The sequence below is a fragment of the Podarcis cretensis genome (assembly GCF_951804945.1).
Source record: "Podarcis cretensis genome assembly, chromosome: 12".
NCBI lineage: Eukaryota > Metazoa > Chordata > Lepidosauria > Squamata > Lacertidae > Podarcis > Podarcis cretensis.
Window position 1 is genome coordinate 58,209,690 of NC_137181.1, and position 24,149 is coordinate 58,233,838.

At 43.2% G+C, this 24,149-nt stretch overlaps 1 protein-coding gene across 1 annotated transcript; it reads left to right on the forward strand.

The window, feature by feature from the left end:
• Window positions 1–1,675: 1,675 nt before the first annotated feature.
• Window positions 1,676–23,720, forward strand: LOC307199641 (mediator of RNA polymerase II transcription subunit 1-like). Its single transcript, XM_079947606.1, has 16 exons — window positions 1,676–1,774; window positions 2,538–2,619; window positions 2,881–2,935; window positions 6,316–6,448; window positions 7,765–7,793; window positions 8,139–8,210; window positions 8,298–8,372; window positions 8,510–8,580; window positions 10,189–10,254; window positions 14,165–14,273; window positions 14,988–15,118; window positions 15,964–16,076; window positions 18,093–18,288; window positions 19,977–20,072; window positions 21,632–21,740; window positions 23,390–23,720. The coding sequence occupies exons 1-16, from the start codon at window positions 1,703–1,705 to the stop codon at window positions 23,526–23,528; spliced, it is 1,548 nt and encodes a 515-aa protein (XP_079803732.1). The 5' UTR covers window positions 1,676–1,702; the 3' UTR covers window positions 23,529–23,720.
• The last annotated feature ends 429 nt before the right edge of the window (window positions 23,721–24,149 follow it).

Here is a 24,149-nt window from a genome sequence, read left to right on the forward strand (position 1 = left end):
TACTGGCTTCAGCCATTTAAACAGCTGCAGAAAGAGAAATGGGTAAGTAAGTTGCTAAGTGGGCTGTTGTATTTGCAGCCACTTAGGATCTGGGTTTCCAGGCAGGTGCTAATGTGGAAGGTGTGGCTGGATTACACCACTATGCTGTATTGTCACCACAGAGAGAATGTTATAGGTTGAGCAAGGCTACTGTCTCAGGCCGTAGAAGCTGCTGGTTGTTTGTCCCTGAGGTCTCTGGCTCTGGTAAGATACTCTTATCTTACCAGAGCCAGAGACCTCAGAGACAAACAAGGCCTGTCCTTTACCCCCACAATGACCCTGCTGCCCTTGGGTGAGGTTGAGGACTCCATCCCATTACTCCTATTGCAGTAAGAGTCAAATACCTGCCCAGTCTGTTTCTGTAGGTGCAAGGCAGGCAAGCAATCTTCTGCTGCACCTTAGCCAATGAAATGTCTAGAGCTAACCTGCCTGAGGACAGGGACTTTGCCATTTCTGGACTCCATAGACTGTGCTATTACCTGCAGTATAGGGAAACTAAGTGAAGCAAATGATGTTGATGTGTAGCATAACACAAAAGAGAAATCAAGTGTCCAATATAGGCTTTGTGGCCATTTGATGTATTTGACAAACATACAAAAACCACATACCACTTACTCAACAGAAAACCTCTCAAATATTAATTATAAAATACCAATGGGGCTAAACATTAAAAACAAGCTAGCTGAATATGAAACTAGCATTTTAAAAACAATTGTGCATAATAGAATCACATGTTAAAGTTACATGCCTCAGTTGGCTTGCAAAAATAAAAAATTATTGCAAACACCAAAAGCAATACAGTGGAAAGTACCTAATATTACCAGGCAGAGAGTTCCAAAAAGTAGGTGTTGAATGGATTGCCTTACAGAAACTTTAAACCTTTTTGCTAGAAAAAATGCTTTGTGCTACTTAAGTTGTATTCGTTTTAAAATGGTGCCTGAGGCAATTCTCAATGAGCTCAACAAGATTTTCTCTCAGGTAAGAGTAGGATTACTTCCTTAGAACGATATATGGGGAGATATAGATAGATAGATAGATAGATAGATAGATAGATAGATAGATAGATAGATTTAAGGTTAAAGACACTTAAGATATAAAACTGAACTTTTAAAATAGCTGTAGGTTTCATATTATGACATTCAACAGGTGGAAGAGTTGGGATTTAAGCCAAACACAGGTCCATTAATATTAGTACCTATATTGTAGCCAAGTTCATGAGCCAGTTAATCTGAAATATCTCACCCATCAGGGACTAAATAGTCCTAATTTAAAGTGACTATTGTTGCAGTGTGGGCTGTTCGTTGAAGCCATATAATAGTTGGCTGTTTTGCTATATCAGGGGTGGGGAACCTTGAGCCCAAGGACCAAATGTGGACCTCGAGCCTCTCATCTGGCCCTCAAATCTCCCTAAGCCAGACAGCCTCCCAAACTACACCCTTTGCCAGCCCGTTGGAGGGTTTTGCTGAGTGGAATGCTTCCTTCAACTCTGAGAAAGCTTCTGGCTTCCCTGGAAGATAAAGAGGGATCTAGGGAAGGTGACTTCCCATGGCCCCCAGGAGGCTTCAAGCAAGGAACTGTGGCCCTTGAACTGAAAAAGGTTTCCCACACCCTCAGCTCTTAATTTCTTCCAGATCCTGCGAAATCTGGGTCTACAAATGAAATAATGGAAAAGCTACGTCTAAAATTCTCACAGAAGCCATGGAGTGAAACTATGGAACTGGTTCGTCTCTCCATGGTAAGAATTGTAATGAAATCGTTCTATTGGGGAGGAGTAATGTGGAAGAAACTTTTTTAAAAAAAATGCTTTCTTGAGGAGAAAATTGGAAGTAGAAGGGAAAGTGACTCAACGTGTGTTTAGATTTTCCATCTTATTTTCTGCCTGACAGGCCAAAGTTTAACATGTGAGGTTGTTATTTTACTGCCCTGTCATCTCCACTCTTGAACTTGGATGGATAACTCTGAAGGGGGAACTTTGGGAAGATGGCTCTAGGTAGGAATAATGGAGGGGATTCTTAACTTCCCAAAAATACTGATTGATTGTGATTATCGAGGAAGAAACTAAATGCAATTAAATGGACAGTTTGTGTGTGGTCTTGGAAGAGTGATGCAAATTCCATGGTGAGAATGGAAAATAAAAATGGCAGTGCTGTAATGCTTTGTAATTACAAAGCTAATCAATCCCCTACGGATTAAAAAATTGAATTGGCAAATTTCCCCCGTTTGATTTTATATTTTTTCCAATCCACCCCCAGCTGATACTGGGGTGTGGGGTTACTTGGTATGTTATAAAGCCTGATGGGTTTCTGCCAGTTGTAGCTTCCACTGCCTCTGCAGCATTTTGATCTGGCACCCCAAAGGAGGCAATGAAGGTCAATATATAGGAGCCTGACTGAGAGTGCTGAATTCCCTATATTGCTTTGAACATACCAGCCAATTTTCTGACTTGCATGTAATGATTATATGATTCAAATATCTCTCTGTCTCTCTCTCTTGGTGAGGACAAACATTCTTGGACTTCGAGTAAGACATCAGAGTCTCCCATATCCATTTGCCTTGAGAAAATACAAAGAACCTTGCACGGTAATCAACTCTAAGATTGCCTAATTTTCTGTTATGTTTGATGGAAACGATGTCTAGCTTCTGTCTTGTCATCTTGTGCAACGAATGTGCCTGGGTTCCAGATGCCTTCCTTTTACAAAAGGTACGATGAGTAATATAGCACAATTAAGCAAAAAATCTTTGGTCTTTTGCTCTTAAACGTATGGGATCTATTGACTGCCTTTATTGAACACGTTGATTCTGTGTGATGGAACCTTATTCCCTGTTTTTTCATGTGTGCAGCAGGACCTTTGGCTTCAACAATGAACAAGCTGTCACTTTTGTCAAATCGAAAGGGGTAAGTATACTCTGCATCTACTAAATACGCTCTCTTCACTTCCCGCAGCAGTGGGACTGCTAGGTATGTTTCTACTGCTGTATAATTTTCACATGACATGTGTACATGCCGTTCGGTGTATTCAGTGGCTAATGCATCCTCTAAGCTGCAGCTTACTGCCATTTTCCTGTGATATCCTTGAAAGAGATGAGCATGAGCAGTTCAGGAGTTCCCCTCGGGCAGAATGTTTTGGGACATTTCCCATACTTGGGCCTGTGAAATGATTACTACTTCACCTCAGCCTCTTGACAAAGGGTAGAAAAATTCCACTACAAAGTGGCATTTCAGAAAATGCAGGAGTAGGAAGTTGTTTTATGCCAATTCCAGCTATTAGTATTTTGATCTCTGTGTTGCCTTGCATCATCTGCCTTTCCCAGCCCTGGAGATGTTGGGGTGGGAGGTTCAGTCCAAAGCATGTGGTCTTCTTTTTTTAAAAAAAAAGATATTTATTTTGATTTTATATAATAAAACAGATATTACAATCAAAGAAAACAGAAAAAAGATACAGTAAAAAGCAGTATAAAAAACACAATAAAGAACATATGGCAAAAAAATAAGAAAGAACAAAAAATAGGAAAAAATTAGGTTTTAGATTCTTATCTTTATAACCCTCTTTCCTGACTTCCTCACGTCTCCCTTTTCTGCATTACACAATCAAATTCAGCAGCTCCTTACCCTCTTTCAAATCTTAATCAATATTATACATTTCTACCTATTATGTCTTCGATTTTCCCTTTCTTTTTAGGACCATTTTTACATGTTCTTTATAACTTAATCCCTTTATATCATTTTGTTTAATTTCGACATAATATTACTCTGGCCTTTACACCCTTTTCTTTTAAAACATTTTTTCATTTTTCTTTTTACCATGTCACTAATGCCATATTATCTTTATATCCACCATCATTTTAACATTCAAACATTTTACAATGCTTTTGGAGATATTCTTTGAACTTCTTCCAGTCCTCTTCCACCGGCTCTTCTCCCAGGTCTCTGATTCTGCCGGTCATTTCTGCCAGTTCCGTATAGTCTATCACTTGCATCTGCCACAAAGCATGTGGTCTTCAACTAATGTACAGACCCGCTGCTGCTGACATTTAATCAGGAACTGAAACACAGCCGTTTGGAAAGCTGGGTGCAAACCCTCCTTTCTGTAGAACCCGTATACATCAACCAAGATAAAGAAAAAAGTTTGCATTTGGGGTCAGCCCATCCATGAAGTGAGGCATCCTGCCTCAGGTGGCAGGATCCACAGGGGCAGCAGCAACAGATAGTAGCAGTAGTAGTAATTTATACCAGGCCCATCTGGCTGGGTTTCTCCAGCCACTCTGTCGATCTTTAGTCCTCAACACTTTGTTCCTGATGTAGATCTTCACTCACCCTTCCTTCCTGGTGGAGAGGGGGACACCATTTTGTGGTTCACTTCAGGTGCCAAAATGTATTGGGCCAGCCCTCCTAGGCTTCCGTTGCACACTGTAACTTTTAAATAAGCGATGCATTATTATTGGACCATTTCGATCGGATACTCCCTACTGATGTGGATAGATTCCTCCAAGTTGGTAGGCCCACCACCTGCCTCCTTGATCCGTGCCCGTCTTGGCTGATTAGGGAGTGTCCAGATGTTGCTGAAATTATCAATTTGTCCCTTGACACGGGGACATTCCCAGGGGAACTGAAGGAAGCAGTGGTGTGTCCACTCTTAAAGAAAACTTCATTAGATCCCTTAGACCTATCCAATTACCGCCCAGTTTCAAATCTTCCATACCTGGGTAAGGTAATTGAGAGAGCGGTTGCTGAACAGCTTGGTAGGTTTCTGGAGGAAACATCGGCATTAGATCCATTTCAGTCCAGTTTCCGTCCTGGTTTTGGGACGGAGACGGCTCTGGTTGTCCTAACAGATGATCTCCGTAGACAACTGGATCGAGGCGGGTCAGGACTGCTGATCCTTTTAGATTTGTCAGCAGCCTTTGACATGGTCGATCATGATCTTCTGGACCACCACCTCACAGACGTGGGGATACAGGGCATAGCCCGTAACTGGTTGTGCTCTTTTATCTCTGGTCGGGGACAGAGGGTGGCACTAGGGAGGGAAATGTCGTCGCGCCACTCCTTGGTGTATGGAGTGCCGCAGGGCGCAATTCTCTCCCCGATGCTTTTTAACATCTTTATGCGCCCCCTTGGCCAGATTATCCGGAGCTTTGGGCTGGGCTGTCACCAATATGCTGATGACACTCAGCTCTATCTGCTGATGGATGGCCACACCGACTCGGCCCCGAACACACTGACCAGATGCTTGGAAGCTGTGGCTGGATGGTTTTGTGGGAGCCGATTGAAACTAAATCCTTCGAAGACAGAGGTCCTATGGCTAGGTCGGGATGGCATGGGGATGAGGGGCCAACTCCCTTCTCTTGCGGGGGCCCAATTAGTGCCATTGCCTTCCGTTAAGAGTTTGGGTGTAATCCTTGACGCCTCCCTTTCCATGGAGGCGCAAGTTACAGCAACAGCCAAGGCGACATTTTTCCACCTTCGCCGCATCAAGCAGTTGGTCCCTTACCTTTCCCGCCCTGACCTGGCCACAGTGATCCATGCGACGGTCATCTCCAGGCTTGACTACTGTAATTCACTCTACGTGGGGCTGCCCTTGAAGCTGTCCCAGAAACTCCAGTGGGTGCAGAATGCTGCAGCAAGGCTCCTCACGGGGTCTCTGCCATGGGAGCATGTTCACCCAGTGCTTTTCAAGCTGCACTGGCTCCCGGTGGAGTACAGGGTCAGATTTAAGGTGCTGCTTTTGACCTTTAAAGCCCTTCACGGCCTAGGACCCTCGTACCTACGGGACCGCTTCTCCCGGTCTGCCCCACGGAGAGCCTCAAGGTCCATAAATAGCAACACCCTAGTGGTCCCGGGCCCTAAGGAAGTTAGATTGGCTTCAACCAGAGCCAGGGCCTTTTCAACTCTGGCTCCGGTCTGGTGGAACGCTCTGCCTGATGAGACCAGGGCCCTGCAGGATCTGATTTCTTTCCACAGGGCCTGTAAGACAGAGTTGTTCCGCCTGGCCTTTGGCTTGGAGCCAATTTGATTCCCTCCCTCCCTTTCTCTCTCTCTCTCTTTTTTTTTCCTTTTCCTTCTCCTCCTGCGATGAGGCTACATTTTAATATTTTAATGTTCCATTATTTTAATGTTGTATTTTATTTTTGTTTTTAAGTTGTAATCATTCATCTTGTTTTTATTATTGCTTGTAAGCCGCTCTGAGCCCGGCCTTGGCTGGGGAGGGCGGGGTATAAATAAAAAAATATTATTATTATTATTATTATTATTATTATTATTTCTTCTTTCCTCTGTAGACTTAATTATTACGTGAGCCCCAGTGGGGCAGTTTGCTATATAACATCCAAATCCTTCTACATTGAGATTCACCTGGAGAAGGATGGAAAAGTGGCGGATGTCAGATTGGCTCACCCTGGAAAAAAACCCCTGGTAATTTTAATTTGTTTTCCTTTGGGTGTTCTGATCTGATGAAATATAATCCTGCTTTTCTAGTTCTTCTGAAATATCTATAGCTTCATAATAAACCCTGTGGAGCAAGTGAGATGCTTGCATCTAAGTCAAAGGGACAACTTTACAATAATAATAATAAATTTATTATTTATACCCCGCCCATCTGGCTGGGTTTCCCCAGCCACTCTGGGCAGCTTCCAACAGAACACTAAAATACCATAACCTATTAAACATTAAAAGCTTCCCTAAACAGGGTTGCCTTCAGACGTCTTCTAAAAGTCTGGTAGTTGTTCTTCTCTTTGACATCTGGTGGGAGGGCGTTCCACAGGGCGGGTGCCACTACCAAGAAGGCCCTCTGCCTGGTTCCCTGTAACGTGGCTTCTCGCAGTGAGGGAATTGCCAGAAGACCCTCGGCGCTGGACCTCAGTGTCTGGGCTGAATGATGGGGGTGGAGACGTTCCTTCAGATATACTGGACCGAGGCCGTTTAAGGCTTTAAAGGTCAGCACCAACACTTTGAATTATGCTTGGAAACGTACTGGGAGCCAATGTAGGTCTTTCAAGACCGGTGTTATATGGTCTCAGCGGCCACTCCCCGAGACTTATGTCAACACTTATGCTGTTGCTGCTACAACCAAACTAGACATCTGCATTTGTAATTGCAAAATTTGTGGGAATAGCAGTTTCATTCACAAATGCTGAACTGCAAAATAATTGCACAAGGGCTGTTAAATTTCCTTATAGCTGGGTGACCATTTCTCCTTAATTTGTCCCCATCTGATGAGACTGCTTGACATGAGGTAGCAACTATGGGCTCATCCACATGGGGAACTTAATGTGGGTTTGAAGCTGGTTGTTCCTCATTCACATAACTGCTAGCCCACAATTTCCCCTTTAAATTTGAATTTTCCTAGTCTGGAGGGGTAGTCCAATAAAGGAAGTAAATGTGATATGTGGATGCAGTGAAGCACATGGTGCATTGGGGGGGTTTACATAGAATCATAGAATTGTGGTGTTTGAAGGGACCCCAAGGGCTTTCAAAATGATGCAATCACACTCCAACAATGGGTAGGAGAAGAGTAGGAAATATATGCCTTTATAGATTCTGGTTTACAACCAAAAGTGACTGCTCCTGAATAGATCCTGGGGAAAACATCTTTGGATATTCCTCATGGTGTCTGCTAAGGTTTCGTGTTGACTAAGGTTCAGCTTATGTCATTTCTCCTTTCTGCTTTGTTTTTAAGAAAATAGTGCCCCTCTTTAGAAAACCATAACCTCTCTTCTTTCGCCTTCTAGACCTGTGAAGATCTTTTGCAGCTTCTAAGGTACATATGCGCTAGGTGGATTTTTAGCACACACAATTTTTAAATTTTTAATTTCATAAACTAAAAATCCTTTGCCACTGTTCCTATATCGTTTTCTGTGGTTGAGGTAAAAATGAATAGATAGTTCTGATAACTGTTGCTTCCATCCCTGTCTGCCCTCCATCCAGGACCGATTTGAGCCACTTTCCAAAGTTATTTAGCTGCTTTTTAGATGTCTTGTTTGATGGTAGCGCAATGCTGCCAATATCAGATTCATTTCGGTGGTGGTGTTTTCCCAAATATTGGCTAGATGGCTCTCTTTGCCTTATCAGCATTGACAATTGTTGCATGTATTTTGCTCTTTAGAATGGAAAATTTTGATGCCTTTGGAAACATGTTGGCAGACATGTTAAATATTTATCAGATTCCAGGAAGCAGGTATGTTTGTTGCAACTTAATTACATTACTTAAATTATTATATTGTATATAAAACTCCCTTCCTCCAATAAGGTCTTTCTTTTCTAGTGAAACAAAATCCAAGGTGTTTGCTGCGTTCCTGGCTTTGGAAAAAGACCTCTGCTCACTGTCTGCTTTGAGCAGGTAGGTATCAGTGGTGGGAAAGGTGCAAGTTCAAATGTTTGCACTCCAGCCTAAGGTTGCCATAATAATAATAAATATTTTAAGGCAGTTAAGTGCATGCTTAATCTCACTGATTACTGTATATACTTTAAAAACAGAACACCAGGTATGGACAGAGTCACTGAAATACTATGTGGAAAAGTTGGCTATCTGAACCCAAGAAGTGGAGGTAACTGATTTTTCTTTCTTTCTTCAGACTGAAGTAGATATCTGTGTGATCATGGTAGCCAAACATAATTTAAGAATGCTAAAGGACAGTAATACCTTGAGTGACTTTGTGGGTAGCATGCATGATACAAGCATTGTTGTTTGTAATACAGTGGTAGCTCCGGTTACGAACTTAATTCGTTCCAGAGGTCTGTTCTTAACCCGAAACTGTTCATAGGCGCACTTTCGCTAATGGCGCCTCCCGCTGCTGCTGCGCTGCCGGTGTGCGACTTCCGCTCACATCTCGGGGCAAAGTTCACAACCAGGAACATCTACTTTCGGGTTAGAGGCACTTGTTACCCGAAGCGTTTGTAAGGAGGATGGTACGTAACCCGAGGTTCCCACTTACAAGACTTTGTGCTCCAAAACCGCTTTTTGACTGGAGATGACGGTGAGACCAACATGAGTGTGTACAACCCCTTTCTTGTCCCCAAGTCTTTTTCTAGGTAGCTGTGAAAATAGAGGAGAGGTCCTAACTAGTTCCTTCTTGCGTTTTGGTCCCTTTGCACATACACTTCTCCTTGTTTATGAGTAACGCTGCTTCCCCTCCCCTATTTGACTTACCGTACTTTTCCTGATAAGGTGCTAGTCCTGTTGCGGCTGTGTGTGTGTGATCCATGTATTAGATGATGATAAAGGATCAAACTGTGCACTTTCTGCACAACTGCCTTAAAAGTTAAAACCAAGACCAGCTAGTGATTTCCTGGGTGTCCGATCACTGGGCCACTGCTTCCCCCCATGACTTTTTCTTCTGCCTATAATTCTTCTTTTCTTTGGTAGTAACTTGACCGTGTGCAGCTGCTTCTAGCAGAGTTGTCCCTAAATGGCACTTTGAAGCATCTCTTGGGGCTCCTCCCCCATTTGTACAACCTTCTTGAATACTGTGGTACCTCGGATTACAGATGCTTCAGGTTACATACACTTCAGGTTACAGACTCTGCTAACCCAGAAATAGTACCTCAGGTTAAGAACTTTGCTTCAGGATGAGAACAGAAATCGTGCAGCGGTGGCAGGAGGCCCCATTAGCTAAAGTGGTACCTCAGGTTAAGAACAGTTTCAGGTTAAGAATGGACCTCCAGAACAAATTAAGTTCTTAACACGAGGTACCACTGTACTTTATTTTAGGGTGTCCTGCAGCTTGCTCCTCAATATTTATGCATGAATTGTATGCATGATTTATCAGGAAGAAATTTCATCCTAGGAGTGATAGCTTAGATGGTAGAACATTAGATTCTTAATCTCGCGGCTGTGGGTTTGAGCTCCACATTGGATAAAAAGATTTCTGCATTATAGGGAGTTGGACTAGATGACCCAAGTGGTCTATTCCAATGCTACAATTCTGTGATTTATACAAAGGAACTTACTTGTTTTATATGTTTAAACTGTTGAGGTGATAACTAGTTCTCCACAACAATCTCCTTGCAACCCCAAACAGTTATTTGGGTCCCCTGTCGCACAATATGGCTCTGGGGGTATTGAGTCCTTTGCACTGGAAGCAAACAAAAATGATGAAGGGGATCTGTTATGTGCTTTTTCTGTTTAATCCATCTAATTTTCTCAAATTCTATAGGAAGCCCTATGAACCTTGAATTTTATCTATCGCAGTATCAAATTCTAGAGGAACAACTCACGCCAGGTATTTATTAATTATTATTTTGTCAGTTTACTCACAATAGTGACTCAAAGTGGCTTACAACACAGTATAAACACGAAAATATATTACAGTAAACAAACCAATAAAATACATCTATAAAAATAAAAGACAGGTCCCACAAAAACATTATAAGTGATGAGTGAGGGATTGTGAATCAACTAGAAAACCTCCATAGTGGTGGTCTCATTCTGCATTCCCTTTTAAAATAGATTCTACACTCACTAAATGACATATGCTTCATTTTGAGTGAGTAAATGAAGACCAGTTCTATCCCTACTTGTGTATGATGAAGCCCCGCTGATATCGGTGGGACTTACTTTTGAGTGGTCATGGACAGGATTGCATGGTTATGCTAGCGGCTCTCTGAAGGGTGTGAGGTCGACATTTTCCCATCTCTGCCACCTAAAATCCTTTAACTGGAGATTTGGGGGGCTGAACCTAAGACCTTCAGCATGCATGAGGTGTGGACACATGCACACCCACAGCCACAAACCTTTGTGTGATGGGAGCAGAAATCTTTATGTAATCCCACTCCTGTCCCTTCTCGACCTTCCTGTGCTGTGACTCGTTGCCTTAACCTTCATTCTGTATTGCTACAGACATTCAAGTGTGTATTGAAACATGTATTCAAGTTGACAGCTTGATAATATTGCTAGCTTATAGAATCATAGAATCATAGAGTTGGAAGAGACCACAAGGGCCATCGAGTCCAACCCCCTGCCAAGCAGGAAACACCATCAGAGCACTCCTGACATATGGTTGTCAAGCCTCTGCTTAAAGACCTCCAAAGAAGGAGACTCCACCACACTCCTTGGCAGCAAATTCCACTGTCAAACAGCTCTTACTGTCAGGAAGTTCTTCCTAATGTTTAGGTGGAATCTTTTTTCTTGTAGTTTGGAACCATTGCTCCGTGTCCGCTTCTCTGGAGCAGCAGAAAACAACCTTTCTCCCTCCTCTATGTGACATCCTTTTATATATTTGAACATGGCTATCATATCACCCCTTAACCTCCTCTTCTCCAGGCTAAACATGCCCAGCTCCCTTAGCCGTTCCTCATAAGGCATCGTTTCCAGGCCTTTGACCATTTTGGTTGCCCTCCTCTGGACACGTTCCAGTTTGTCAGTGTCCTTCTTGAACTGTGGTGCCCAGAACTGGACACAGTACTCCAGGTGAGGTCTGACCAGAGCAGAATACAGTGGCACTATTACTTCCCTTGATCTAGATGCTATACTCCTATTGATGCAGCCCAGAATTGCATTGGCTTTTTTAGCTGCCGCGTCACACTGTTGGCTCATGTCAAGTTTGTGGTCAACCAAGACTCCTAGATCCTTTTCACATGTACTGCTCTCAAGCCAGGTGTCACCCATCTTGTATTTGTGCCTCTCATTTTTTTTGCCCAAGTGCAATACTTTACATTTCTCCCTATTAAACTTCATCTTGTTTGTTTTGGCCCAGTTCTCTAATCTGTCAAGGTCGTTTTGAAGTGTGATCCTGTCCTCTGGGGTGTTAGCCACCCCTCCCAGTTTGGTGTCATCTGCAAATTTGATCAGGATGCCCTTGAGTCCATCATCCAAGTCGTTGATAAAGATGTTGAATAAGACCGGGCCCAAGACAGAACCCTGTGGCACCCCACTAGTCACTCTTCTTCAGGATGAAGACGAACCATTGATGAGCACCCTTTGGGTTCGGTCAGTCAGCCAGTTACAAATCCACTGAGTGGTAGCATAGTCAAGTCCACATTTTACCAGCTTCTTTACAAGAATATCATGGGGCACCTTGTCAAATGCCTTGCTGAAATCAAGGTAGGCTACATCCACTGCGTTCCCTTCATCTACCAGGCTTGTAATTCTGTCAAAAAATGAGATCAGGTTAGTCTGACATGACTTATTTTTCAGAAATCCATGCTGACTATTAGTGATCACAGCATTCCTTTCTAGGTGCTCACAGACTGTTTGCTTAATGATCTGCTCCAGAATCTTCCCTGGTATTGATGTCAGACTGACTGGGCGGTAATTATTTGGGTCCTCTCTTTTCCCCTTTTTGAAAATAGGGACAACATTTGCCCTCCTCCAGTCTGCCGGGACTTCGCCTGTTCTCCAGGAATTCTCAAAGATGACTGCCAGTGGTTCTGAGATCACATCTGCCAGTTCTTTTAATACTCTTGGATGCAGTTCATCTGGCCCTGGAGACTTGAATACATCTAAACTAGCCAAGTAGCCAAGTATTCTTGTACTTCTTTTAGTGGAAGCTACCCCTAGCTCCATCTGGTACGTAGGCTGAGACCCTATCTGCCTGCTCATTGTCTCGCCAGAGTGGTGCATGCTCTGGTTATCTCCCGCTTGGACTACTGTAATGCGCTCTACGTGGGGCTACCTTTGAAGGTGACCTGGAAACTACAACCAATCCAGAATGCGGCAGCTAGACTGGTGACTGGGAGCGGCCGCTGAGACTACATAACACCGGTCTTGAAAGACCTACACTGGCTCCCAGTACGTTTCCGAGCATAATTCCAAGTGTTGGTGCTGACCTTTAAAGCCCTAAACTGCCTCGACCCAGTATACCTGAAGGAGCGTCTCCACCCCCATCGTTCAGCCCGGACACTGAAGTCCAGCGCCGAGGGCCTTCTGGCGGTTCCCTCACTGTGAGAAGCCAAGTTACAGGGAACTAGGCCAAGGGCCTTCTTGGTAGTGGCACCCGCCCTGTGGAACACCCTCCCACCAGATGTCAAAGAGAAAAACAACTATCTGACTTTTAGAAGACGTCTAAAGGCAGCCCTGTTTAGGGAAGCTTTGAATGTTTGACAGACTATTGTATTTTAATATTTTGTTGGAAGCTGCCCAGAGTGGCTGGAGAAACCCAGCCAGATGGGCGGGGTATAAACAATAAATTATTATTATTATTATTATTATTATTATTATTATTATTAGCCTTCAATCACTCTCTTGGCAAGCCACATCAAAGTTGCAGGGTGTATCTGGATGTAGTAGCACAAACTTAAACCCAAGGGGGCTCCTGCAATACCAAGAGGGAAGGTAGGGTGACTCATGAATCGGCCTGACCTGGTCAATATATACAGTGGATGCCACATGGTAACATTTTCCATTTCTCTAATATCCATTCCGGGATGTGTGGTTTTTTTTAAAAAAGAAACTGTCTTATGTAATGTTTTTTACATGGCACACAACTGTGTTAATATTGTAATGCACGTATGTGAAGAAAAGTACTGGAACAATGAAGGAGGAAAATGAAATGTACTGGTCTGGATGTGATCATTTTGTGAGAAGATGGACAAGTTTAAGAGTTGGTGGTGGCCTGTTGCTTTATTTGTCCTACTATCTGCTTGGGTGAAAAAACCGCAGTGACAATCAGTCATGATGGTAGGGGACTAAAGACAGTACTTAGCATTTCAGCAGAGTCCATCAGAGCTGACCACCACAGCTTGGGCCCCACCTGCTCCCCCACTTTAGTTTTTACTGACAACAAAATGGAAGCAGACCACCATATTAAATTTCCCATCAGTGCCTTGGACTGGTTCACATAGTATCCGTCCAAGACATTGTGGGGACTTAAAATGGCTGCCAGCTTCCCAGACCCACAGCTGTTGCCATGGAAACTCACAGCGGGCCTAAATAGATACTGCCACAGGGTCTTCCATCAGACTAGTCCAGAACTAGCTCTGATATAACAAAAGACAACATGTGTTCAAATGGCAAGCAAGGCATCCATCAGGCAACCTTCTGTTCTCTGACAGAATAACATCACTGGCTATAGTACTTAGAATCACAATTCACTTAAGTATTGGGGGAAATCAATGTTCCTGGACAAAGACTTCAAGGCCATTTGTGTATCATGTTCACTAGTCTGACGTGTCTGTGTCTTCTCTTTCCATCAGGCTTGAAAATAGATGGCAGGAAGGTGCTTGTCATAATAGGAGGGGCTGATTCAGTCCACCGACTCCCTCTTGCGCCCTCACTTGTGAATTCGCCGATTGGTGGACATGGGTAAGACTTGAGGGCATCATTCATGCTCCTATCAGTATAACTGAACATGGAAATCCCTCGCTCTGTATGGGTTATAATGGGCACATTGAATTCACTTCTTAATAGTCTGTCATTTTAAGACACTGTGAGGAACGTGGTAGGAAAATGTGTACAAAACCTGGAAGTGCATCCTCAAATTACACATTGTGTTCTTCACACTTCTTAAGAGTTCATGCTTAAACTGGCCATTTTCAGTCTGAAGAAAAGGCAGCTGCCAATCCATGACCCAGTATGTGCTTTTCCGAACTCTTATTCTGCCCCCTCTCCTCACCAACTGATGTTTTCTTTTGAAGGTGCTGTCTACTGTGAGCAGTGTTGGTGGTCTCCAGCTCTGACCAGGCCCTGTGAGCCTGGTCAATGGTCAGGGATGGTGGGAGTTGAAGTCCAACAACATCTGGAGGGCCACAGATCCTCCGGATCTGATAAAGGAAAATCCTGCCTGAGATCCTGGAACAGCCTTTCTCAGACTTTGGTACCCAGGTGTTCTTGGACTACAATACCCATCATCCTTAGCTAGCAGCACTAGTGGTCAGGGATGATGGGCGCTGTAGTCCAACAACACCCGGGGACGCAAGCTTGAGAAACATTGCCTTAACTTATAAGATTGTGCTACCAGAGTACTGGTCAAACTAGCTTCCTTTTACCTGATGCTTAACTTTCCACCCTTTTCTTCAGCAGCCCCAGATTCCTGCCTCTGAAGGAAGTAATTTCTGCACCATTATCAGCTTGCTTTTTCCTGATGTTTTACCAGAACTGTCCTTTTCCTCTGTCTTCATCCAGTATTCATAAACTACAGGAGCTTACAGGCATGCTTTAATTTAATTAAGTACATAATTTTGTACCTCCACCCTCCCTCCTAACATGCTAGCATTTCAATAGACCCTAATTAACATTCGGTTAATTCTTCCCCTGTGATTTCTACAGGGGTATAAAGGCTGATACAGGAACACAGGTGGCGCTGTGGGTTAAAGCCTCAGCGCCTAGGACTTGCCGATTGAAAGGTCGGCGGTTCGAATCCCTGCGGCGGGGTGCGCTCCCGCTGCTCGGTCCCAGCGCCTGCCAACCTAGCAGTTCGAAAGCACCTCTGGGTGCAAGTAGATAAATAGGGACCGCTTACCAGCGGGAAGGTAAACGGCGTTTCCGTGTGCGGCTCTGGCTCTGGCCAGAGCAGCGATGTCACACTGGCCACGTGACCCGGAAGTGTCTCCGGACAGCGCTGGCCCCTGGCCTCTTAAGTGAGATGGGCGCACAACCCCAGAGTCTGTCAAGACTGGCCCGTACGGGCAGGGGTACCTTTACCTTTACCTTATAAAGGCTGATGGGGCTCCAGGGTGAAGTTAGAAAGGGAGAAGTGGCAGGAGCGTAAAATGAAAACCAAGTATTGCTGCTTCTGTACTAGGAGTATAGCATTCATGCTGGTATTTGTCTCAGCCTTTCCACGAGCAACTTGCCCATTAAGGAGCACAAGTGCTTGCTGATCTGAATAGCCCTGTCCCTCTGTTGGCAACCATCCCACTGATTTATTGATAACCATTGTGTGATCACATCTCTCTTTGCCTCTTCTCATGTGATGTTGTCTCTCTCAAATGCATTCCATCTTTAATGATGCTCTTGTACAGTACTAATGGGAAAAAAATTAATTTGGTTTTAGGGCTTCCAGTTGCTAGATTGAAGCCAGGTCCTCTACATGAGCTGATTGTTCAGTTTGCCCTTTCAGAAAATCATCCGCATGGTTTGATAACAAGTACTTCTTCCTTCATTGTGGTAATTATACTCCAATTGTTGGTATTCACTCCAGTTGTTATGAGGTCAGGAATGAAGCTGCTAAATGAGTCATAATTCTACAGCTCACTGAAAGCTGTGTGTTGGATTCTGGGAAGTCACATGAATTTTCTGAAGTAGATGACTTTAACACTGCTAAATTTGATTATGACCTAAGTTGCAATTCTTTGCCCAGGTTGGCCTTTACACAACATACACAAATTGTGTGTGCGCGCTCTCTCTCCTTACTCTCCCCCTCTCTCACACTCTCACACTCAATTCAGTGACTCTGATGTGCAAAATTGTGGGGCTGTCATCCATGAGATGTCATTAAAAAGCTAAATGCGGCCTTATACTAACCCATAACACTACTTTTTTAAAAGCCTTGTTTCAAGTTAAAACCATTTGCACACATGGTCTCATAATAGCTGAAAGTTTCATAAAGATGTAGCATAGAATGAATTCATTGTGGGGAATAAATTGATAGAAAGATCCAACATTTATTTCTTATGTCTTCTTGGCTATGCTTTTAGTTTATATTCAGTTCTTTTTGGTACAAGTTGCCCTTGACACAGCTGTGTGTGATAAATCCTACTATGCAGAAACTGGCACTACTGGTATACAGACCAGAGGTTTAATGTGCACATGGCTCACACAAACGCCATTTGTCCACATGCACTTCTGTCCATGTGCATTCATCAATACATGGGCACTTTCAACTGAACTCCATCTTGATGTTTCTGGGCCGCACTTCATGGGATATGTTCATGGGATGTGCTGTCCCCTCCTCTCAGTATTTTCCCACCCCTCCCCTTGAGTTCTGGAAAACTGAAGTCCACTGTGGGCATGTCAGTCATTTGTTCACCTGTGCGGGTGGTCAATATTTATTATTATTGAGATGCAAGTTTTCCAATATACCACACTTGTGGGTTCACCCCCTCCCCCAAAGTGCGTCTCTGTCTCAGCCCCACTAAAAGCCCACCAAGGAAACCTCACCAGTGGAAGTAGTGCAGGAATAGGTGGCATTCACCCAGCAAAACGTTGGTCACACACATAAAAAGAAGTGGCCCTCACAATGGGCTTCAGTCTGTCTGGGTAACATCTGAGTTTACATTGGATTTCTGTCCCTTATCACATGGATTGGGACGTTCTGAATTAAATGGCGGAGGGAAGTGTGGACTTCTACTTAGATGAGGGCAATGTCGTGTGGACAAGGTGAAAAAGAAGCACACATAAGATGCATAAAATCCACTTTAAACTACCATGTATACACAGCCAGGTTGGTTTTCCCCCACGGTGCCATTGGGCTTGAGAGCTGACCAACTCCCTCAGATCCAGTGCAGAGACTACTCCATTTAATAACTTGTTTAAAAATGGGTGGTCAAGGCATCTATAGTATAAGCAGCTTAATTCAAGGTTTGCTTAAAAGTCCAGTGTCACATTCTTTGTACTGTTCTAGACAACTACCATATTTACTCAAATCTAATGCTCACCTTTTTCGTTATGAAAATCAAGGTACGCATTAGATTCAATGGCACATTTACATTTGCCAGCAATGACCGCTCCCTGCTTAAAACGGGGGGCGCCCTTTGCGTGGACGCGTGCAGCCCCTAGATCTGGAGCGGCCCCAACAGCATAGGCTTGGCTTTGCCTTCCCCCAGGTGGGATACCTGGAGGTCTCCGCCTACCTCAGTCAGTTGTCCAATCCCACCTGGGGGAAGTGTTGCCAAGGAGACCAGGCCAGGTAGGGGAGGGATTACCTGCCCACACAATAGAGGGAGGATCTTACCTGGGAATCCTCACTTGGCTCAAGAGCCAAAATACTTTTTTTGGTTTCAGGGTTCTGAAAATTGAGGTGCGCATTAGATTTGATGGTACATTAGACTCAAGTAAATATGGTATGTTTTTGAAGGGAAGTTCCTTTCATTCATGTTTCCTATTTACTACTTTTTTAAAAAATCAATGCAGGAAACAATTGCAACTACATCCATGAACAAATCTGGTACTGTCTATGTTCAGTCTCTTCCAGGCTGCCCAAAACACAGCTATTTCCTAGATAAAGGCATAGAAAAATCTGATATGGCTGGAGCAATGGTCAAGAAAATCCCTTTCACCCATCCCAAATGTGTGCCTGATATGATTGAAGTTCTCAGACGTCAAGCAGCATATAACACCCTCATTAGCAGCTGCGTGTCTGAGACAACTGAGTGTGAAGGTAAGATGTTTGCACATCTTTTGCTCACACCTCTTTCTGATTCTGCTGTGTTTCTACTAGTGAATTTTGGGAAGAGTTTATCTTCAGTATTTGCTGTGAAGCTCAAATATATCAATTGGGACCTGTATTTGTATGTTGGATGCATATAAAGTTAGGTCTACCTTGGATGGAGAAGACCTTGATGTTGGGAAAGATGGAGGGCACAAGGAGAAGGGGGCGACAGAGGACGAGATGGTTGGATAGTGTTTTCGAGGTTACCAGCATGAGTCTGACCAAGCTGCGGGGGGCAGTGGAGGACAGGAGTGCCTGGCGTTCTCTGGTCCATGGGGTCACGAAGAGTCGGACACGACTAAACGACTAAACAACAACAACCTTGGATGGTGGTGACAAGATATTCAGGCATTGGAAATAAGGAGGTGTGATGGGCAGCATACTGGTTCTGCTCCCCTCTCACCATTTTTGTGATCCAATTCATTGAAAGTGGCTGGGAAAATTGTGAGCCCATCGTATCTGTGGAGGTTAAGCTGGGTGCGAGACCCCTCTAATCCTTGGATCTAGCAAGTGTTAGAATTTAACCAAGGAATAGCCAGGCTAGCCCCCTCGTGAGGTAATAAACTTGAGTGATGAGCCATTAAGGGGGATTAAGAGGCAAGATGACAAATGGGTGGGGCCCCCTCTCACAGATAAAGCCAGAGTAGAGAGAAGCAGTGAAGTGACCAGGAAGAAAAGCAGCAAGCTGGAGACAGGGTCAAAGAGAAATATTTGATTTCTGTTTGAATCCAAGGCTGCTGCCATGGGAGAAACTAATGTTGTAGGCTCAGTTTGTATATACGTGTAGATAAACCATACATCATAAAGACACAGTGCCTCATTCCCAAAAGAAATCACAAACCCTGTTTAAGCACCTGGAATCCCTGAAACCTTGGAGATTGAGGGTGGGGTGCAACAATATGAATAGCATAGAACAGATCACGCAAATCAAATGTGCATTGGCTGCAATGTTCTCCCCCTTCTTCTTTGTTTCATTTGCAACTCCTATCTTGAAACTATATAGTCTGTTTTCAGCCCCCCCCCTTCTTACATAGCTCAGTACTACACTACATCAGTACTTTTCTTACATAGCTCAGTACTACTACACTACCCTGGTATCAGTTCTCCAGGGTGTCAGGTGAGGTTCTCTCACATTCAGATCTGGAGATGGCCGGGGTGGAACGTGGGACCTTCCTCATGCAAGGCACTCATGCTCAGCCACTGAGCTACGGCTGTCCCTTCTCAGCAAAAGTTGCTGCAGGCAGATATTTAAAAATGAGTGAAGTATTCACATGGACCTGCTTTCAGGTGTGCTTGGAAGTGTTTGGATTCCTGCCAAACAGTGTTGACGCCTTACAACTTATTTATTTTGGAGATAGTTGCTGAAGATTTCCTTTTCAGTTTCACTATTTCATTTGATGTTTATACCATGAAACTTCACGAGCGTGTACAAAGCAGGACTCCTTGAGTCTAGCAAAAGCCAACACACTCCTACTTCAATGGTAATGTTTTAAGTTAAGGGATATAGAATACCTGGAAATCAATACAAATGTTTTCTGACTACACGCACTAATTTATATCTCTAGTTCAAATTAAACGTTTAGCTCTGTTGCTACAGGGTTAGCCCAAACAGTCACTAAACAGTTTTTTCCTTCCAGATTCAACAGACTTGCTTCATTTTGACGTCTTTCAGCAAAAAGCCACTAGCTTTTCAGTAACATTCCAGCATCCATTGGAGGAGAACCTAGCTTGTGGTATGTCTCCAAAGGAAAGGTGTATTGGGTGCACACAGGCACACAAAAAGTCAGCAGGGAACGTGGTGCAGAAATGCCCTCGCTGCATTTTGCACTACACATGTAGCCTCATTTGGCTCGGGCCGAGGTAGAACGTGTGAATGTCTATATGTGTGTTTCAGTGTTAAGAACAGACTGGATGTCCATACCACACATTGACACAATAACCAGTTCATTGCAAAGCTACCTCCCTTTTTCCAGAGCAGCACTGTGCAAAGCCCTAAATAGCTGGCCCTTGTGACTGCTTTCAGATGTTTATAGGGAAAGTGCTGGCCCAAGACACTTTGTGCCTCATGTGGAGCCCAAATAGTCCCCTGCTAGAACCAACACCCAAAATTTTGCTTCATCAATTCCTGCCTTCCTCTAACCTGCCCATCTCCCCATGCAGTCTGAACACATGGAGAGAAGGAAGTAGAGAGGAGGAGCTGGATCACATCTGTGACCTATTGCGACGTATTCATAAATAAGGTCTGAAAAGAGGTGGTGGTGGTAATAATAATAATAATTTTATTATTTTTTTATACCACGCCCATCTGGCTTGGTTTCCCCAGCCTCTCTGGGTGGCTTCCAACAAAATATTAAAATACAGTAGTCTGTCAAACATTAAAAGCTTCCCTAAGCAGGGCTGCCATTATTATTTTTATTTTTATTATTATTATTATTAGTCTTCTACGCAAGTGTCTCATGGTGATGTACAATATGGTTATAGTTATACACAAAGGAGCTCTTACTTTGGCACACATTGAAGCAACTGGCAAACTCTTCCCATTTACTACTTGGCCATCTATATTAACTTTTTTCTACTATTGCACAATATGTGTGTGTGTGTGTGTGTGTGTGTGCACGCGTTTCTAGTGTTTGTGTTTTACTCTGTTATATTGGTTTGGACGCTATTGGTACAAAAAGTAGCACATTATGTCATTTACAGTCCATCTTTCACCCTATGGTCCCAGGGTAGAAATACATATTTTGCAATGTGACTACCTAGGTATAAATTGGATCTGATTCCCAGTTTTATACTATGGTTGGGAATATTTAAAAGTAAGCAGATGTTGCAGTTTATCACATAATCTGTGGATTAAACTTTAAGCACACCAGCTTTGAAGATGGCTTGGGATAAACTTGCAACAGGTGAACAGCCTGTTTACTGTTTCGTTAATCCTTCCAAGGTGCATGTCTGTGGATTGGGCTGGTGATGGGATAACAGGAGCCAGTTCAAATGCCTGTTACTCACAGGTGGATGTGTGAATGGACTCCTTTTGAAAGTATTGGTGACATTTTTTTTAAATCTTGCAGTGATTTGTAATTGCTCATTTTTAGTCTGCATGGAATGAGCATGAATATGTGACCTCTTCCCACGAAACATGCATGCTTTCAGGAAAATAAATAAAACCAATGCAGTGACCAGAAAGAATTCCTATTTAAGGATTGAATAGATTTGGTAGTTGTTAATAATTCTTACTGTTGTCTACTATAATGTCACACTTGTTTTTAGAGCATTTCCCCCCTCTTCTGTTTAGTGATGGTGGATGTTCTGAGTTCAAGGGACGTTATATGCACTCTTCATACACATTCTGAAGATGGAGCATTAATCTGCAGCAATGATTATCTCACAAGAGTCCTGAAGCGGTAGGTAACACTTCTATAATATAGGGGCCAAGTTTTCTTCTGTCCCTCCCATCCCTTTTTCTTTTGTGTCATGTATAATGGAAGGGTTTGTAAACTGATGGGCAGATACCTATAAATTTAATAACTTTGTACAGCAACTAGAAACTTTTAAGTGATTTAAAGGATTAAAACATTACTTCATGTAACAGGAAATTTTTCTCAATATTTGAATAAACATTGGAATGAAGAATTTATTAAAAATGGTGGGTTTCACAGGCCAATTCAGCTTTTTTGAAAAGGATATTGCGCTTCTCAACTGATGCATGCATTTAGACAGGTTGCTGGAGGAACTGGACCTTAATAATACTGAGTAAGCTTTCTGAGTAAGCTTTCATAGGAAAGCACAACACAGTGGAATAGCTCCATCAGGCTTAAGACGTGAGAAACAGGCAACCAAAATAAACTACCTACAAGCTCCATAAATGTCTAGCTCCAGATGGTCAGAAGAATTAGTTGAGCCCTGTATGTCAGTGTGACATTCTCTGGAACTCATGGCAACTAAAAATCTCCTCCATCTTTTAATAGTTAGCGCAACTAGAGGCTCCTTTGCTTCTGTAATAGGCAGCTTAGACCACTGTCTAAGCATCAGTGGGCTGAGTCTCAGCAGTGGTCTTTGGGCCACTTTCAGGTAGGCCTCAGTATCACTGCCTGCCATAGCCTTTTGGCTGGACCAACAGCAACACTAGCAACTCTGCATGCAGAGTAAAGATGGCCAGAAGACAGAGAGGTTCAGGAGTGGGCAAGGACTCCCTTGCTCTGACGGGAAAGAGCTTGAAGTGTTGAAGGAAATTAAAAGGCTGATAGTTGTTGTTGTTGACAACAACAATTGTAGTAAACAATGTTGTTATAGGAGGAAGCTGGCCAGAGTGGCTGTGGCAACCCTGTCATATGGGCAGGGTACAACTAATAAAATTATTATTGTAAGTTAGAAGGATCAGGAAATTGATGAAAGAAATGGGTGGTGGAGGGATAGGAAATACTTGTGAAACATCAAGCATGAGTAGGATTTTCAGCAGTGTGGTGAGATGCAACTTTAAAGATTCAAACTGCTCCTGTTGAGTGAGCAATGCAAAATAAGATTGGAACGGCGGCGGTTTGAGGCCCCACAACAGGGTGAGCTCCCGTTGTTTAGTCTCAGTTCCTGCCAACCTAGCAGTTCGAAAGCACATTAAAGTGCAAGTAGATAAATAGGTACCACTCTGGCAGGAAGGTAAACGGCATTTCTGTGCGCTGCTCTGGTTTCGCCAGAAGCGGCTTAGTCATAATTTCCACATGACCCAGAAAAACTGTCTGTGGAAGCAGACAAACGTTGGCTCCCTCGGTCAGTAAAGCGAGATGAGCACTGCAACCCCAGAGACGTTCGCAACTGGACTTAACTGTCAGGGGTACTTTTACCTTTATGTCACCTTACAGAAGAACTGGCATGGAACTTTAGAAATTTATTTTATGTAATCTATAAAGCTTTCTGCACTGCGCTGACTTGTTTGGAGACAGTGGCAAATGCAGCTTGCTCTATCCACCAGTCAGTTAGTTCTGCATATGGAGCAGCCAGATTACATTTAGTGAATTAGCAATTCCTTAAATATCGGATGACTTTGCCCTTCTCTTAGGTGTATGTCAATTCCGGTTCTCATGAGAGCAATTTTCAAGAAAGCCACCCAACAAAAAGCTGAGGAAACTTCTCTGAGCAAAGACGGAGTCTGTGAGGAAAACTGCAAAGACCAGCAAGTTGAACATAACCAGCAGTAATGTGGCTACTTGTGAAACTGAGCAACAGCATTCTTATTTTTGGTGTAATTCTTGGTTTAGTTCTCTCACAAGTTACAACTGGGCAAAACTAATTCTGCTTAGTGAAAAACATTGGGAAAAGTTACGTTTTAAGTCAAAAAAGCAATTTGAATGCAGAGATTACCACCTTATTAAACATTAAGTTTCAACTTTCTAAGGGTTATTTTATAGTGAGTGTTTAGAAAAAGTAGGTTTTCTGTAGTAGTATGTTAAACAAAGCTTTAGGACCTTTTTTTTAGTAGGAAAATCATTTTTTGGCAGGGGTGGGTGGGTTATTTTAATTCAACTTTTATCTTTATACTGGTCACACCCTGTAGCAGAACTCTAGTCCACCTGAAAGTTTGTCTAAATTGGGCTTTTTTCTTAACACTAAAGCTTCCTTTTTCCAGACGTCTTGATTCCATCAAATGTTAGTCACATAGGGACATTTTTCCAGGTAGCATTGATTTAGTTAAATTAAGAGACAAATGAACCATATTTACACTACAGTGAAACTTTTGTACCCCAGCCCTTTTCCATAATTATACTCTTTTGTGTGCAATCTCTACTGGATAGAGGTATGAATCTCTCTCCTGAAATCTG